Raw genomic sequence first — 16,439 nt, forward strand, 5'->3', positions numbered from 1 at the left:
AGTCAGTGAGAGAGTCAGTCAGTGAGAGAGTCAGTCAGTGAGAGAGTCAGTCAGTGAGAGAGTCAGTCAGTGAGAGAGTCAGTCAGTGAGAGAGTCAGTCAGTGAGAGAGTCAGTCAGTGAGAGAGTCAGTCAGTGAGAGAGTCAGTCAGTGAGAGAGTCAGTCAGTGAGAGAGTCAGTCAGTGAGAGAGTCAGTCAGTGAGAGAGTCAGGGAGAGAGTCAGGGAGAGAGTCAGGGAGAGAGTCAGGGAGAGAGTCAGGGAGAGAGTCAGGGAGAGAGTCAGGGAGAGAGTCAGTGAGAGAGTCAGGGAGAGAGTCAGGGAGAGAGTCAGGGAGAGAGTCAGGGAGAGAGTCAGGGAGAGAGTCAGGGAGAGAGTCAGGGAGAGAGTCAGTGAGAGAGTCAGTGAGAGAGTCAGTGAGAGAGTCAGTGAGAGAGTCAGTGAGAGAGTCAGTGAGAGAGTCAGTGAGAGAGTCAGTGAGAGAGTCAGTGAGAGAGTCAGTGAGAGAGTCAGTGAGAGAGTCAGTGAGAGAGAGAGTGAGTGAGTCAGTGAGAGAGAGTGAGTGAGTCAGTGAGAGAGAGAGTGAGTGAGTCAGTGAGAGAGAGAGTGAGTGAGTCAGTGAGAGAGAGAGTGAGTGAGTCAGTGAGAGAGAGAGTCAGTCAGTGAGAGAGAGAGTGAGTGAGTCAGTGAGAGAGAGAGTCAGTCAGTGAGAGAGAGAGAGAAAGAGAGAGAGTCAGTGAGAGAGAAAGTGAGAGAGTCAGTGAGAGAGTCAGTGAGAGAGTCAGTGAGAGAGTCAGTGAGAGAGTCAGTGAGAGAGTCAGTGAGAGAGTCAGTGAGAGAGTCAGTGAGAGAGTCAGTGAGAGAGTCAGTGAGAGAGTCAGTGAGAGAGTCAGTGAGAGAGTCAGTGAGAGAGTCAGTGAGAGAGTCAGTGAGAGAGTCAGTGAGAGAGTCAGTGAGAGAGTCAGTCAGTGAGAGAAAGTGAGAGTCAGTGAGTCAGTCAGTGAGAGAGTCCGTGAGAGTCAGTGAGAGAGAGAGAGAGTCAGTGAGAGAGTAAGTGAGAGAGTCAATGAGTGAGAGAGATTGAGAGTCAGTCCGTGAGAGAGAGAGAGAGAGAGAGACAGTATGTGAGAGAGAGAGACAGTCAGTGAGAGATTCAGTGAGTCAGTGAGAGATTCAGTGAGTCAGTGAGAGAGTCAGTGAGAGTCAGTGAGAGAGTCAGTCAGTGAGAGTCAGTCAGTGAGAGAGTCAGTCAGTGAGAGATTGAGAGTCAGTCAGTCAGTGAGAGAGTGAGAGTGAGAGTGACAGTCAGTCCGTGAGAAAGAGATTGAGAGTCAGTCAGTGAGAGAGAGTGTCAGTCAGACAGTATATAGGTTACAACAGGTGGAAAAGTGGACCGGCATGGGGGGTTGCCTTTCTGTCTTTACTCTCCCGCCATTTATGAACTGAAAGTAAAGGTCACACTGTCGGAATACATTGTCACTTTCAGCAAGCGCGGTCCCTAAAGCGAAACCAGACTACGCTACAAAGAACAAACAAAGAAGAGTGGGAGGGGTGCAAACATGGAGCGCAGGCTGCTAATTAGTTACCTGATCCACGACGAGGGAGGAATGCAGCTGCCAGCCAGCACAATGCTGCTCGCTCCTGAGAGCAAAACGCCGAGGGAGTGAACATTTGAAGAAGAGGTGGGACATGCACCCGCCTTTGGCCATTTGCATGCTTTCATTATTGAAAGACACACACAAAGGCCAATCAGATGTGTGGGAGGAGTCCGACCCACACCGCCACACGGAGAAGTTCTGAGCCCTCACAAGAAGCCTCCCATAGGGTAGTGCATGCGCGCTGTGCTAGGCTCGACCTAAGTGCTAGAGTGAACCTATGGAGGCTTAAGTAGACTCAAAACTGCTCCTTTATTCTATAATAGCATGTACCCTTTTTTCCAAGGTGTCTAAAGTGTACCCAATTCTGCTTTAAAACTGACCCTTCTCATCTCTCGTTCTATCCCTAACATCAAGTAATGCCCCAAGATCTGGGACCACCATCCCAGGTGTGCCTCCTACCCGAGTCTGCCCAGCCCTGAGACCGGGGATGGGGGGTGTCAGTGCACAGATGTGGTAGGTTTTGAACGCACGGGTGCAGGGTTGACCACACTTCGGAGAGGCAGGAGGGAAACTAGAGCCACCCAAAGGGCAGCAATTTCCAATGTTAATTTTTTTTGTTATCCCACTCAGGCAGAAGTGCGGATTCCTGCTTTGTCTCTTGTTTCCAGTGGCTCCTGGAGTAAGGCGGACCTGGTCAGACCAGTAAACTGGTCAAGCAGCTGTATGGGTTCTTTGCAGACGGTTAAGGGAGAGACATTCTTCCTAGATGACGGGACGCGACACAGGAAGAGGGAAGGCTAAGGGCAACCCTGCACTGAACAAATGGCAGCTTTCCATCAACCACCGGCAAGACTAGTTCAAAGGAGGGGCTGCCTAGCACAGGGATTGCAAGTGGTCACTTCCACCCTGGCCAGAGGAAGCCTGCAGAGAGCAGTAGCTCACCGACTACATACATCCTACCCTAGTATTAAAATTCTGGGGGCGTGATGGACCTTAGTGGGCAAAGCGGCTCGCAGTTTCCCCAGATAAGAGTTAAAAGTCATGCACCTCTGAAATAGAATCGCTGTCACCGAAGCCAGTTTCCTCCAATCTGAGGAGAGCAGGCTGTACCTCCTCACTCCAGTTGGGTGTTCCCCTTGGATGCCCCCCGCCCCCTTTCAGCAGTGCATAGTTATAATGCACAGTCAAAGCATATGGCAGGTTCCACTGACTCAGATTTCCAGGTTCAATGAAGGAAAAGCGCCAGGCAGGCCATGAAACGCCAAACACAAGCCGGATGGCACAGCTTTCCAAAGCCCTTCAGAGGACTTCTGTTCCAACGAAGGAGAAATAAGGGGACAAGAGAATGAGAGACAACTGGGTGTTGCGGATCGGGGTAGAGAAAATGAGAGACAACTAGAGTGCAAAAGAGGTTACGTGCAAATGGAAGATTGAGATGCCATGGATTCCAATGGGTGGAGAATACGCCGCTTGCACTGCAATTTACAATCAGTGTGAACCGCACCACGCGTTGTAAAAGAGCGCGCGGCCATTCGTGTTGATTTTGCTGCCGCTCAAGTAGGAAATGTACAGGAGCGGCAACAAATGTACTCGAATGCGAGCCCTCTGACCCCAAGTGCTCGCGACCGCCTGCTTTAGGTAAGCACACTAGGGGAAGCCAAATCATGCTCGCACTCGCCAGCTCGCATATTCTAGAGTCTCGCGGGAGGAAAAGTCCGCCACGCTGTAACTGGTGGAATTTGCGGAGTGTGGAAGAGAGGTACGAGTAAATATGAGGAACCAAGAGAGTGGAAATGGGAAATAACAGACTACTACATTGTGGAGCAGGGGAGAGAGCGAGTGAAAGGAAACCAGAGTAGGGGCGGAGAGAAAACGAGCGGTAACACCGCGTAAAGACGATGCTACAGTTTGATGATCGGCAGCGGAGCAGACGCTCTGTTACCGCCACACATTATGGTCAATTTTAAATCTAGGATTACACATAACTACGGAGCGCACATGCGGCATCTCCCTGGAGGGCGTAGACTACGCCACAAAGCATGGATCTGTTCAAAAACATTCAATTTAGGCTCCAGCATTGATAGAAATGAATTCAAATATATCCAATCACTCTAAAAAGATAAGCACACTCCCATCTAAACGGATTGGGTTCATAAAAATGAGATTTGCTGGAGCTCTAAGTGAGTTCCGTCCATTTGGCATCAATGGGGCTCGTCCCGTGTGACCGCAAGAAGCGAAATTCATTTCACTGCACCGCTGTATCGATCTGTTGCTAATGGGGCTCAGGGGTCAAAGATATCAGGTTTATGAGCGAACAGTACGCTCATCCTGCGGTTACTTTGAGTCTCAGAGTCACATCTCGTTATATTGATAGATATATAAAGAGCCCTGACACATGTGAGGTGTCCTGGCATGGAGGGAAAAACCGGTCCGACGGTAAATGTAACAGAAACCTATTGTGGGGAAAGGCGGGCTTTTAACACCTCGTGGAAGACCGAGTTTTATGCCAAGCGCACGGGCCGTCCACACCCCAGCAGCTGAGACAGGGGTCCTGCCCCCCGAGTGTTCATGCCTAAACCTGGGGAGACCCTGTAAAGGGGCGCCAGGGGGCCGCGGGCTTCGAGCTGGCTGAGGGGCGCACTGTGCGGGGGCAGCTGGGGCCAGGGGCATGGAAGGCTCCTGCAGGATGAAGAGCAGAGCCAGAAACGACAGGACGTGCAGTATAGATGGAAACGAACCAAAGTGCCCTAAACTCGGAGAGACGTCAGCAAACCCCCCCATCAACCAAAATAGAAACCTCGACCTCCGAGGCAGTGGGGGTGGAGCCTCGCGAGACTTGCAACAGCTGCAACCGGGTCCGAAAATAATGTAAAGGACTTGAGACAGAGCGCGAGAATGCTGCCATGTCTGCACAGGACGTGCAGGTGCAGAGACCGGAAGCACCACAGAAAAGAGGCCTTTGGCGGAGGTCTGGCAGCCTGGGTCTGGTTGGCATAACCCTCGCTTCAGCACAAGCGACTCGTCTCTTCTCATCCTCAGGGCAGCCTTCACCTCCTCTCTGGCTCCTAAAGAATACTGTGAACCCCAGACCCTCTCCAGCGTCTCACACCCACATTTGCCTCTTTCACAGAGGAGGTGCAGGAGGCGGGGGGCATTGTCTGCTTGTGATAGGGGGGCGGGCGGGCATACAGGGCCATGTTCACCCACTGAACAAACCCTTGTAGTCGTCCGTGACCAAGGCCCGTTTCTTGTATTCTGGTGACTGAAATAAGTGAATCTCTGTGTATTGATAAAGGCATTGGCCAGGGTCATCGAACGTGATGAGATGAATGCTTCAAACAAGTCTAACCCACTGAGCATTGCTGTGGGCAGCACCCCAGCCCATCGTCTATCGCCCACTGCGCCCTGTTCCTCTCGAGAACAGTCCAACCCGAAATGTTGGGCAACGCCCCCTCTATAAGGCAATGCAAGCGACCCCAGGCCGGTTTCCGCCTTGTTGGGCCTCCTCAGTGAGGCATAGCTGGGACCCTGTGGCACAGCGGGATAGACACCCACGTCGGGGCATACTCTTGGCCACTAAGGGAGTTACATCAAACACACCAAAGGTGATGGGAGGAACGATTGTAAAACCCTACACCACTGGCAGCCACTCAGGGCCGTATTCCAACCCATGGCTTTTCACTCACTGCGCCGCCCCAGAGAGACCTTACGAAGTCAGGGCCGACCCTGCTCCTCATGGGAGCGCCCCACCCCGAAGTGCAACTCCATAATCATTTGTCCAGACTTCATGATCCCTACAAGGGCCATCGGAGAGGAGGGGCGGAGCGACCAGGACAGGGAACACAACATGGGGATTACAGGAACAGGGTGAAGGTGGAGGGGGAGTGAGGCTGTGATGAGTGCACGGTAAAAGAGTGAGTGTCCCTTTGATGAGAAGAGGGACTGGACGCGGAGTAGAAAGCAGCAGAGGTGGAGATGACGCTTTGGGTTATGTGTATTTGTAAAGCACAGCAAAAACCAAAGGAAATGATGGACGGAGTGTTGAACATTGCAAGCACTCACCCCCAGCCAACTGATCTGGGTCTAATCCATCACCGTTCTTTAGCCCACTCTGCCACCCCAGTTCAGACATGGCCATATGCAAATCAGTCTGACCCTGTGCCTCATGGAACCAGTCCAGCCCGAACTGCCAAGCCATGTCTTCCCTGGACCGGCAATAAGCTTCCTAGGACCGGTTTCTGGCATTTCAGCCGTCTTCAGCCAGGCTTGCTTGAATCCAGTGGCAAAGTGAGCAAGGGACTCACGTCTGAGCATACCCTGCCGACTTAGGGTGAAGAAAGCAAAACCAAAGGAAATGATGGACGGAGTGTTGAACATTGCAAGCACTCACCCCCAGTCAACTGATCTGGGTTTAATCCATCACCGTTCTTTAGCCCACTCTGCCACCCCAGTTCAGACATGGCCATATGCAAATCAGTCTGACCCTGTGCCTCATGGGAACAGTCCAGCCCGAACTGCCAAGCCATGTCTTCCCTGGACCGGAAACAAGCTTCCTAGACCGGTTTCTGGCATTTCAGCCGTCTTCAGCCAGGCTTGCTTGAATCCAGTGGCAAAGTGAGCAAGGGACTCACGTCTGAGCATACCCTGCCAACTTATGGCGAACAAAGCAAAACCAAAGGAAATGATGGGACGGAGTGCTGAACGGGTTTAATCCATCACCGTTCTTTAGCCCAGCTTGTTTCCGGTCCAGGGAAGACATGGCTTGGCAGTTCGGGCTGGACTGTTCCCATGAGGCACAGGGTCAGACTGATTTGCATATGGCCATGTCTGAACTGGGGTGGCAGAGTGGGCTAAAGAACGGTGATGGATCAAACCCAGATCAGTTGACTGGGGGTGAGTGCTTGCAATGTTCAACACTCCGTCCATCATTTCCTTTGGTTTTTGTATTTGTAAAGCACACCATCTCCCACGAGGGCATCTTGGTGCTGTGTGGAAGGAGCCAGTGATGGGTGGAGGCACAAATGGGTCAGTAAAGCTTGATGAGTGGAGGTTCACAGCGTGTGGTGGAAAAACCAGCAGAGGTCGAAAGACAGCCTGTGGTAGTGGAAGAACAGAGAAAGAGAGAACCCTTGATGTGTGGAAGAATAGAATAAGGTGGAGGTAAAAGATAAGGGTCTAAGACAAAGTTTTCTGGAGCTGGGAAACCGCGTGTGGTGGAAAGACAAAGCTTGTAGGAAGTGGAGGACAGGCGGAGGCAGAACTCATGAGACGTGAGAGGTGGGGGAGGAGACAGATCACCTGTGACCTGTGGAGAGGCAGGGTAAAGCGGAGAAACAGGAAACCCATAATGGGTGGATAGGACACAGTGAGGGTGAAAGAGGGAGCCCGTGGTGAGAGGTGGGCACAGGCGATGGAATGAAGGGACGAGTGTGTGACCAGTGTATGGAAGGATGGCATGAAGACCCTCTGATGGACACATGGGCAGGGTGAGGGGAAGAGAAGAAACAGGAGCCTTTCATGACTAGTGGAAAAGATAACGCAGAGAGTAAAAGAAGGTAAGATAAAACTGTGTGTGGGGGGAGTATCTGATGCTTTGAGGTTAGGATGAGGTGGAAACAAAGAGTGCCTTTGGGGTATTAGAGGGCTGGCAGTGGGACGAGGAGAAGGGTAACGGATGTAGCAGCTCTCTGGCAAACACGCGTGGATGAAGTGATGGGCACTGGGGCTTGGTGTCAGGGACTGGGCATTGGGGGATGGTTAAGGGAACTGCTTGGGTCTTGGCCTGGAAATAGTGAGGGATTGGGTACATGTGCTATGGATAGAGTATATGTGCTAGTGTTAGGACATCAGGGGATGGGGTGTGGACACCAGGAGTGGAGTGATGGGCGCAGACCATGGCACGCCAGACATGAGGTTCTGGAGTCCTGCCCCATATACACTACTGATGTGCAGGTAACCCCAGATATGATATTTCCAGATGTGAGAGCTTTTGTGCCACTGATTTTACTACAGCTCCTCAAAGCCCCGAAACCAGCGTCTGTAGGCTTTGCTCTGCATCTTCATATGTTCCACACATTTCCCAAGTAACAGGCTGCTGCCAGCATGTGTGGGGGTGGACTTTCTGTAGCTTAACTTGAATAAAAACACGATAGGGACAGCCAGTTACGCAGAGTGCAGTTGTACTGCACCTTTCCGCCTGTGCTTGGTTTCACAGTTCCCTTTCAGTTGTCTTTCACCTACAAATAAATAAGAGATTACAAAAATGGCCTAATCTCTAGAGTGAGAAAAACCTTTTCATCTAACAATGACTGGGTTATGCCCTTAATATTGTAAGGGATACATTTCATTGGAATTTAATTGAGCAGCAGTTCCACTGAAAGCAGAAGATCCCGGCCTCCTGGGGCAGTGTCTAAATATGGCGGCCATCCTCTGCTAGGGAAAGGGAGGCCATAGCCCCCACTGCCGAACGACATCACTTCCCCGCCCTGAGGAAGGCCGGCTGCGTCCATCTGGGCAAGCCGAAACAATTCAATCTTACCATCGAAGCTAGGTGTATGGATATTCTTCAAAATCATATTTCTTAATGATGGACTATTTATTATCGTGGTTTCCTTAAGTGGCAGTAATGCGGATATGTTCGTGCTTGCAAACCCCTGCGTGTTCACAGTCTTGTATTGATCCAGTAAGTGATTGGTACCAATTTGAAGCTTGTTTTTGTGCAAGGCAAGATGTTTTGTGCTACGATCAATGGATATACATCCTTTAACATTCCAAATAGCTCTCCAATTTGTCGTTTATAACTTTGGCCTAATGTAATCTATAACAAATTGATATAGCAGTAAAGGGATGTATATATTTGTATATTTTTAAGGCTTGCTATATGGTGTGCAGGTATTGGAGCACCTGGTGTACACCTTGGACTGGGCCGCCCCATCGGCCATAGTAGCACTTCATGCGTGTTGCAGTTTGATTGGACTTTTCCTAAATGTGTTGATAAATGAGTAATTGATGTTGAGTCTATGATAGGAGTAAAGGCCAAGGCAAGACTTTAGATCACTAGAGAGATGAACAACAGGGAACATGGGCGTGAATCTCAACGGATGAGCGTGCAGGACCTGAACGTTGGGGTATTGGGCATGAAGGATTGTGATGACGGTCACATAAATTTGGGGTGTGACTCAGGATTCAGGAGTGGGGCGTGGCAAACTAGTGCGTGGAACTTGCGCGCCTGGGGGTGGGACATGTGGCCAGAGTGTGGGGCATCAGAAAGCAGCGCAGTGCCCTGGAGGAATGGTGATGAGCAGGGGGGCTGCACTGAGGGACATGGAGGGTTGGGGTGTGGGACACTGGCATGCAGCGTCTTCTACTGCGGGATTGGTATGAAGGGCGCGCAAAAAAGGCTTATTCTGACCTGCACAATCTGAATATTGGATGACGAGCAACCCACACGATCTGAAACATCGATCACGAATCCTCCGGTCTCCACCGCCACCAGTTTGACCGGTACCCTTCGTGCAACACCAGTCAGAGGCGCGGTGTTGAGAATCTCTTCTTCCTGCAATAAATACCACGAGTGAGGAATTAATAAACCAATTAAATACCCCAGACCCTCAGCCTGAAACGCACTGCGGCCACAAGGCTTCACCCAGGAGGAGACGGGAGCAGCCCTTCTCCCACCCCATTGAGGCAATCCCTACCTTGGCCAGTGGGATGATGGCCCGAAGGTCTCGCTCCGAAACTAGGATCTCTGAGAACACCTTCTCGCCTTCCCCGGAATCAATGGATCCGGGATACTCCACCTGCCAGGTGATCCGTCGTGTCGAGACTGGACCTGTGGCGTTCTCCACCCCGAAATCCAGGTACAGGAACTCAGGGAAGTCTGCCGCACTATTAAAGGAAGCAACAAAATCTTTCAAGGCAATCAGAACAGCACAGGATTACATTTAAAGACTGAGAGATGGGCAGTAAAATCCACGTCACCCTCATTCCTGCTCCACCGGAAGAGACAGTAAAGGGATACGAAGGTAAGGAAAGTGAATGACCGCTACTCCCACCTGAGGCCACCTCCTTACCTCCAGTCTGGGCGGGAACCAGGAATCCTCCGGCAGGATACCAGACCAGAAAGGTGCTTGGAGCCCTTGTGCTTTTCCAGTTTTACCATCCAGGCCTCCGGAACAGCCGCGCGAGCGAAGATCACATACAGACCCTTCTTAAATTTGATCCTGTTCATATAAACATAAAAGAGGGACAAGTCACTTTTAGGTGCAGAAAGCAACAAAGGACTGGATGAAGCTGCAAACAACAATGATTTGTACACAGACCCATCCCACCTGAAGAGCAATGCTCAGTTTTCAGAGATCAGCTGTGACGTCACTGTAAGGAGTCTTTACTCAGGAACCAATGTGGGTCAAAAGAGAATCTTCTCATTTACAAAAAAGTTAAAAAAACAATCCCACTGAAAGCAATACAGACCTTCCCCTTAAAACAGAACTATCGAACTTCTTTGCCAGCCATTACATTTAGGGGGGGGGGGGGGGGGAATGCACCCCCTGGAGCCCTTGTCTAGCATTTCACCTCCTAAAACATAAGGGAAGAGGTTCTGCACCATACAGGGCAGCCAGGAGGCACATCTGACCCCACAGGGGGCAAAGCCTTCAGTAAAGTCCAGGCCACACTGTTTGAAGTCACAATATTGTGGGAATGAATGACTGAAAATAAATGTATTTCATTAAAACCATATCCAATAATTTACACACCTTAAAACGCTACCTGCTGACTAATAATTTACCATAAAAATAGACATAATTTAAAGAGTGCGAACGAATACATGAATGCCCGCCATCATCGACAGCGTGGGAGCTTTCTCCACACACCCTATAAGCCAGATTTAGAAATGTTACCAATTGTGTCACAAATGTTGGTGTATTGCAGTTAAAGCAAAGTGACAGTGCGTCTTAAATTGTTTTGTTTTGATAGCTTTCGCCTTAAAGGTGGGTCTTTTGTATTTTTTCCGAGCCTCTAGCAATCCTGAACATACACATATAACATCTTCAATAGGTTCATGGGGCGGATTACACATCCTGCAAAAGTTGTAAACTTGTCCCTTTGAAGCCCAAGAGCCATCAGGGTCCTTAAAAGGAAGATACAGAACCGAAAACGCATAAAAACCCTCTCCTCCCAGGCTTGCAAACTAAAACCCATGGAGCCTTGTCTTGAACAGGTGAAGGTTTCAATAGCAAACTTCTTACCAATCACCCAATACAGTAGATTTGTAGAGTGCTACTTGTCACCCGTGAGGGTATCCAGGCGCTGTTATGTTTGTATCTTCCTGCAGACTCCTCATCATCAAGCAGAGATTGTTCATAAATACCTTTTATGAATTCCTTTCGAGCTGATCTGGGCCTGTTCCTTGGGACCCCCAATGCTGGAAGTTCACAGTCATCCGGCGGCTGAGTTACTGAACTTACAGACAATGATGCCTGGGTCATGTATGTCGCCAAAGCCTTATTAAGAATTGTTTTAAAGTATTAATTCCTGCCGCATTAAAAATCAGAAGAGCAGCAGTAATCTTGGCCTTTGAAACAACCCATGTAGGGCCCCTTGCACCCCTCCACGTGTCGCGGAAACCTCATTACCCCAGTTACACATGAAATTCTGCCACTTAACGTCTCTGATTTTCCCATTTCAAGATTGTATCCATCGTAACTCCTTGGTATGCTTATTCTAGGACCGCTTGTAACTTGTTGCCATTTATTGTCCAGGTGCACTTAGATTCATGCCGTACGAAGAACACTACCTCGGTTTTATTAAAATTAATACAGAGATGGTGTGCTACAATAAAAGACGGAAGCCTGCTCAGTTGTCTTTGTAATCCTCTCTGGGCTGCTGGCAGGATGACTAAATCATCCATGTAGGAGAGTAGGATCTGCTTCACATGGGTACCCCCACTTTTTGCTGGTGTTTCACTGTTTTCCGACTTTAGTCTGGCTGGGACCCTGCTATTCAGGGCCCCAGCCTAGCTGCTTCCTCTCTAAAATGATTCCATGTACTTTAGGTACAGTTCAGATTGGATCGGAGGTGCCCTTATAAGTCCCTAGTATATGGAATACTATCTACCCAGGGCATAGGTACCCCAGAGGCCTACCACGGGCTGAAGCATGTATTATGCCACCCCTGGAAAGCCTCCAAAAAAGACACCACAGGTCTGCTACACTGCAGCCTGGGTAAGGTGGTGCATGTAGCCCTTACTGAGATCTAGGTTCATTATATCTCACCATATATACGCACATATAAACGGGAGTGCGTGAGTGTGTGCGAGTGTTTTGTTGCGGATGGGTGTTGTGGATGGGCAAGTTAGAAGAGAGCGGGGAGGTGACGGGGTTAATATCGGAAGTTGTGAATGCATGGGCGTGTGTGAAGAGAGAGGTGAGGTGAAGCTGTGAGTGAGTTGGAATTTGTGAGTATTGTGGACGGGGATTTGTCAATGTGGTGAGTGCTGGAGGCCAATAGACTGTTTTGAGTATCAGCGGGGTGAATGTTGATGAAGGAAGTTTGGTTGAAAGGGAGGAGCTAGAGAATAGTTGGAAATGGGGAATAACACATTGTTTGCTGATCGTGGTACAATTGTGGGGTGGAAAGGAGAATGGTGTGTTAAGAGGGGAGCTAGTGATCTTTAGTAAGATTTTGTTTTGGGGAGCAATACGTACAAGGATTTATTAATTTGCAGAAGAGATAATGATTCAACGATTTTTCATGTTTTTTGGATGAAATGTAGTAATGGTGTTTTCTCTTGATGTGTTAATTTACAGTTACCCCTGATGAAGGGCTCGGATAAGCCCGAAATGCATTGAGTTGAGTAAAAGAAATGCTGCTCTGAAAGGTTCTTTGCAATTGGTGTTCGTGTTTAAGAAGAGGTCCGGATGGGCACACTTGAATATGGAAAGCATCGCAAATGCACGACGCCATACGTGTGGATTATAAAAGGAAACCATCATTTTTGAACAAATAATGTGGATTATTTTGGATTTATACGGAGAAAGCATTCAGTGGAACGACTAGTAGGATCTTGTATCCATCTAAGCAGTGCGACTGGGAGTGGAGCGTCATTGCGCTCCCCACATCATTGGTTTACCAAGAAGAGACAAGACATTCAAAACAACCGTACCCAACAGTAAACACCCTTTATGCATCACTTCTTGCTCCCCATTTAATTAAGTTGGCAATACTCAAGTTTCAAGTTTCAAAAGACCTTTATTCGAATTTGTTAAAATTCATAAAAGTACCGACACATACAAAAACATATACATACACATAATACGAAACAGTTAAATAATTTACATTTCATAGTAACAAAGCAATTCATACAAAGGTTAAACAGTAAATTCCATTAACTTATGAGGTTTTAGCAGTAGTATTTTTTGACTAGATCTGATTACAAGGACTTTCCATAGTCTTGCGTGCACGTATGGCTAGTCTTAGGAAAGTGCTAGTGCGAAATGTCAGTTCATCATTATCCAGGGTGAGCAGCAGCATGTAGGATTCCTGAAGTGTAAGAGGTCTGAGCTTTCTAAAATATGAGGTTAAAAGCCATTTGGTATATCTCACATAATATTTACAGAAAAACAGAAAGTGCAAATCATCTTGAGTGCTTGTACCGTCACAGGGACAGGGGGTAAGGACAGTATGGTGTTGATACCCCAGAGGAAAAGAGAGCAGAAATTTAACAGTTCCTGCCCTTAGACGAAACAGTAGAGATCGTTCCCAATTTGACATAGGCAGTGATTGGTAGGGTGGCATGATTTGCATACAGAGACCATTACCAATGTATTTTTTGACCCCTGATTTCTGTAGTTCAATTCCAAGCCGTTCATTACGATAAAGTGCATAGAGTGCCTTTTGAACCTCATGTTTGTCCTTTGGTTCAATAGCCGTTGGCTCAGTAAACAAAATACCTCTTCCAATTTCATTAAATATTTTAAAAACGTCTTTGAACCAGGGGATCTGTATGCCATTATCACTATTGAGGCAGTCCCTAATGATGTTTTGCGTAAGGGCAGCAGCCTCATTCCTCCAGATTCTGATCCAGAAGAGTGCTGGTCTTGCTTTAATAAAGTCGTTTATGAATGGGAGGTTAAGTTCGTTATGACAGATGAAATTGGAAGAGGAAATTGGTGCTCCCAGCAGTTTCCTGCAAAAACGGTTTTCCTCTCTTTGAATACCAATGCTGCTGGCCGATCCCCAAACTTCGGCTCCATACGTAGCAACAGGGGAACACTGTAATTTAAAAATTTGAACAATAGCTTTAGTGGCGCCGATTTTCTTGGGGCGTGGGAGACTCAGGACGGAGTTGTTGGCTTTCGAGAACTTGCTCGTGGCGTGGGCCACATGCCCACTCCAGGAGCCGTTCGCAGCGAAAACCAGCCCCAGATAAGGGAACTTATGGACAGATTCGAGTTTATCTGTTCCAATTTGAATAGTGCCGAGTTTCCTTTTGCCCGGCCCACAAGGCATAATAAAAGACTTTTTAAAATTAACTTTCAAATCCAGTCCCTCCATAAAATTTACAAAACTATGTACAAGCAGACGTAAGGCGTTTGGTGTGCGTGCCAAAAGGACAGCGTCGTCTGCATATAAAAGTACGGGCAAGGGATTTCCTAAAATGATTGGGACATCGGGGGTAGCTTTCTTTAAACAGTTGGACAAGCCATTAATATAAATGATAAACAGCAGGGGTGCTAAGACGCACCCCTGTCTCACCCCCCTCCCTATCTTAATGGCTCCCGATACCTCTCCGCCCACACCAATACGTACCCGAGCTTTCAAGTCAGTATGGAGGTAGGCTAAGAATCTAACAAGAGTGGCATCGAGACCATTTGACAGGAAAGTTAACCATAGCTTGGATCTATTCACAAGATCGAATGCGGATGAAAGATCCATAAAAGCTAGGTAAACGGGGGATGAGCGAGCAATGCAATATTTATCTATTATCAATTTTAAGTTTAGGCATTGCTCGACTGTTCCTACCCCACTCCTAAACCCCATCTGGCAGGGGTCTAAAAAGTCAGAATCAGACGCCCATACCAGTACCCTATTATAAATTATTCGTCCTAGTATTTTTAAAGTATTGTCCAGGAGGGAGATGGGACGATAGTTTACTGGGTCAGATCTGTCTCCCTTTTTATAAATGGGGACAATAATACTAGTAGCCCAGGTGGCAGGCATGGCTACATGAGGAAGACTATTAAAAATGTTTAAGAGTATTGGTGTCCAAAGATCAACGTTAAATTTAAGGATATCTATAGGGAGGCCGTCTGGCCCGGGCGCCTTGTTGCCTAGGCTCTCTTTGATAGCTTTCCTGACTTCTAAGTCCGAAATCTCTAAGCCTGCTGTTTGATTCAGTTTAGGGAGAGGTTGCTCATCAGAGGGGGCAGCATAAATATTAGAAAAATGGGTCTCCCAGGCTGTACTGGTTATGTTGCAACTAATTTTAGTAAGCTCTTTGCCCATTTCCCTCGTTCTCCTAACTGCCGTCCAAAATGGGCCGCTGCCGCCCAGATTGGCGCTGATAACCAGCTTATCCCAGTGATCGGAGAGCAAATTTGCCTTCCTTTTCGATGTTTTATCTTTGTAGTTTTTCCTGGCGGCTCGAACGGCGTCCTTACACCTGGGATTGGCAGAGAGGGCCTTTCTTAACTCTCTATTGGCCACGGAGCAAGATGTATCAAACCACCGTGGCTCTTTGTGGTCAGTAGAGAGTGGGACTGACAGGAGAGTTTTTATATTGGTGCATAAAGCTTCAAAAGCAGTAATCAGTTCTTCATTATTTGTACTAGGGGAGGAGAGACATTTCAATAGATCCGGATATGCCTCCTGAATCGTATCTATTATTGCCCCGCAATCAATTCCTCTCCATTTAAGGCGAAGGCCATCAATTGAGGGTGTGATATCCCTAGCTCCATTTAAATTCATAAAAATCGGACTGGGTGCGAGGTTAAAAATAGCAAACAAAGGATTATGATCGCTGAAGGACGTTTGCACCACAGAAGATTTGATTAAACAGTCCGTTAACACAGGTGATGTAAAAATGTAATCGATAGTTGAACCGTTATCCCTGCCCTTAAACGTAGGGGCGTAGGGAAAATTCATATCATACCCTACACTCATTACGTCAACAAGGTTAAAATCAGAGAGTATGCTAATCAGTTCCAAACCCCTGCGGTCATTACAGTGATCAAAGTTAGTGGATCCATAGTTATCTATAAGTTTCACATTAAAATCTCCCCCGATCAGAATACTGGTCTTAGTATCTACTGACATGGAACAATCAATTATATTTAAAACCTTAGATAAAGCAACAAAATTTTTGTTCGGTACACCATAAAAATCATTGTTATAAAAATTGATTAAATAGATTATGGTCTTTGATTTCAATTTGTATTCCAGAATTTGAATATTGGAATTAGCAAGGTTGTCTAACTTCAAAACATTAATTGTACCGCCTGCCAAAATTCTAATCCCCGTAAAGAGTCCACCCACCGCTCGGCCAAAGCTAGGTTTTAGAGATGTCAGGCTGAAACAGTGGTAGCCTTCGATATGCAGGTTATCAACAGCCCAAGTCTCTTGGAACATGAGTATGTCTATGTCCTTAATTAATTCGGTCCAAGCAGGGTCAGAGAGCTTGGATTCTAAGCCTGCGACATTCCAGCTTAGGATTGATAGGCCATGTTTGAACCCCTGGTTAATAAATGTGCACCTAGTATTCCCATTATCATAGATAGTTGGTTCGTTCGAAATGGCCGGAGTGCTATCCGATAATATGATTTCTGGGGCTACTGTTTTAGCATG

At 47.7% G+C, this 16,439-nt stretch overlaps 1 protein-coding gene across 1 annotated transcript in view; it reads right to left on the minus strand.

Annotated features, from left to right (window-relative positions):
* TMEM132A (transmembrane protein 132A) overlaps nt 1-16,439 on the minus strand; it is a 293,626-nt gene that overhangs the window by 33,364 nt on the left and 243,823 nt on the right. The window contains exons 6-8 of the mRNA XM_085651462.1: nt 9,668-9,817; nt 9,293-9,482; nt 9,007-9,150 (exon numbers count right to left, since the gene is read on the minus strand). Coding sequence (XP_085507588.1) covers nt 9,007-9,150; nt 9,293-9,482; nt 9,668-9,817 — 484 coding nt within the window. The remainder of the gene's footprint in view (nt 1-9,006; nt 9,151-9,292; nt 9,483-9,667; nt 9,818-16,439) is intronic.

The sequence above is a fragment of the Triturus cristatus genome, chromosome 4_1 (assembly GCF_964204655.1).
Source record: "Triturus cristatus chromosome 4_1, aTriCri1.1, whole genome shotgun sequence".
Classification (NCBI taxonomy): Eukaryota; Metazoa; Chordata; class Amphibia; order Caudata; family Salamandridae; genus Triturus; species Triturus cristatus.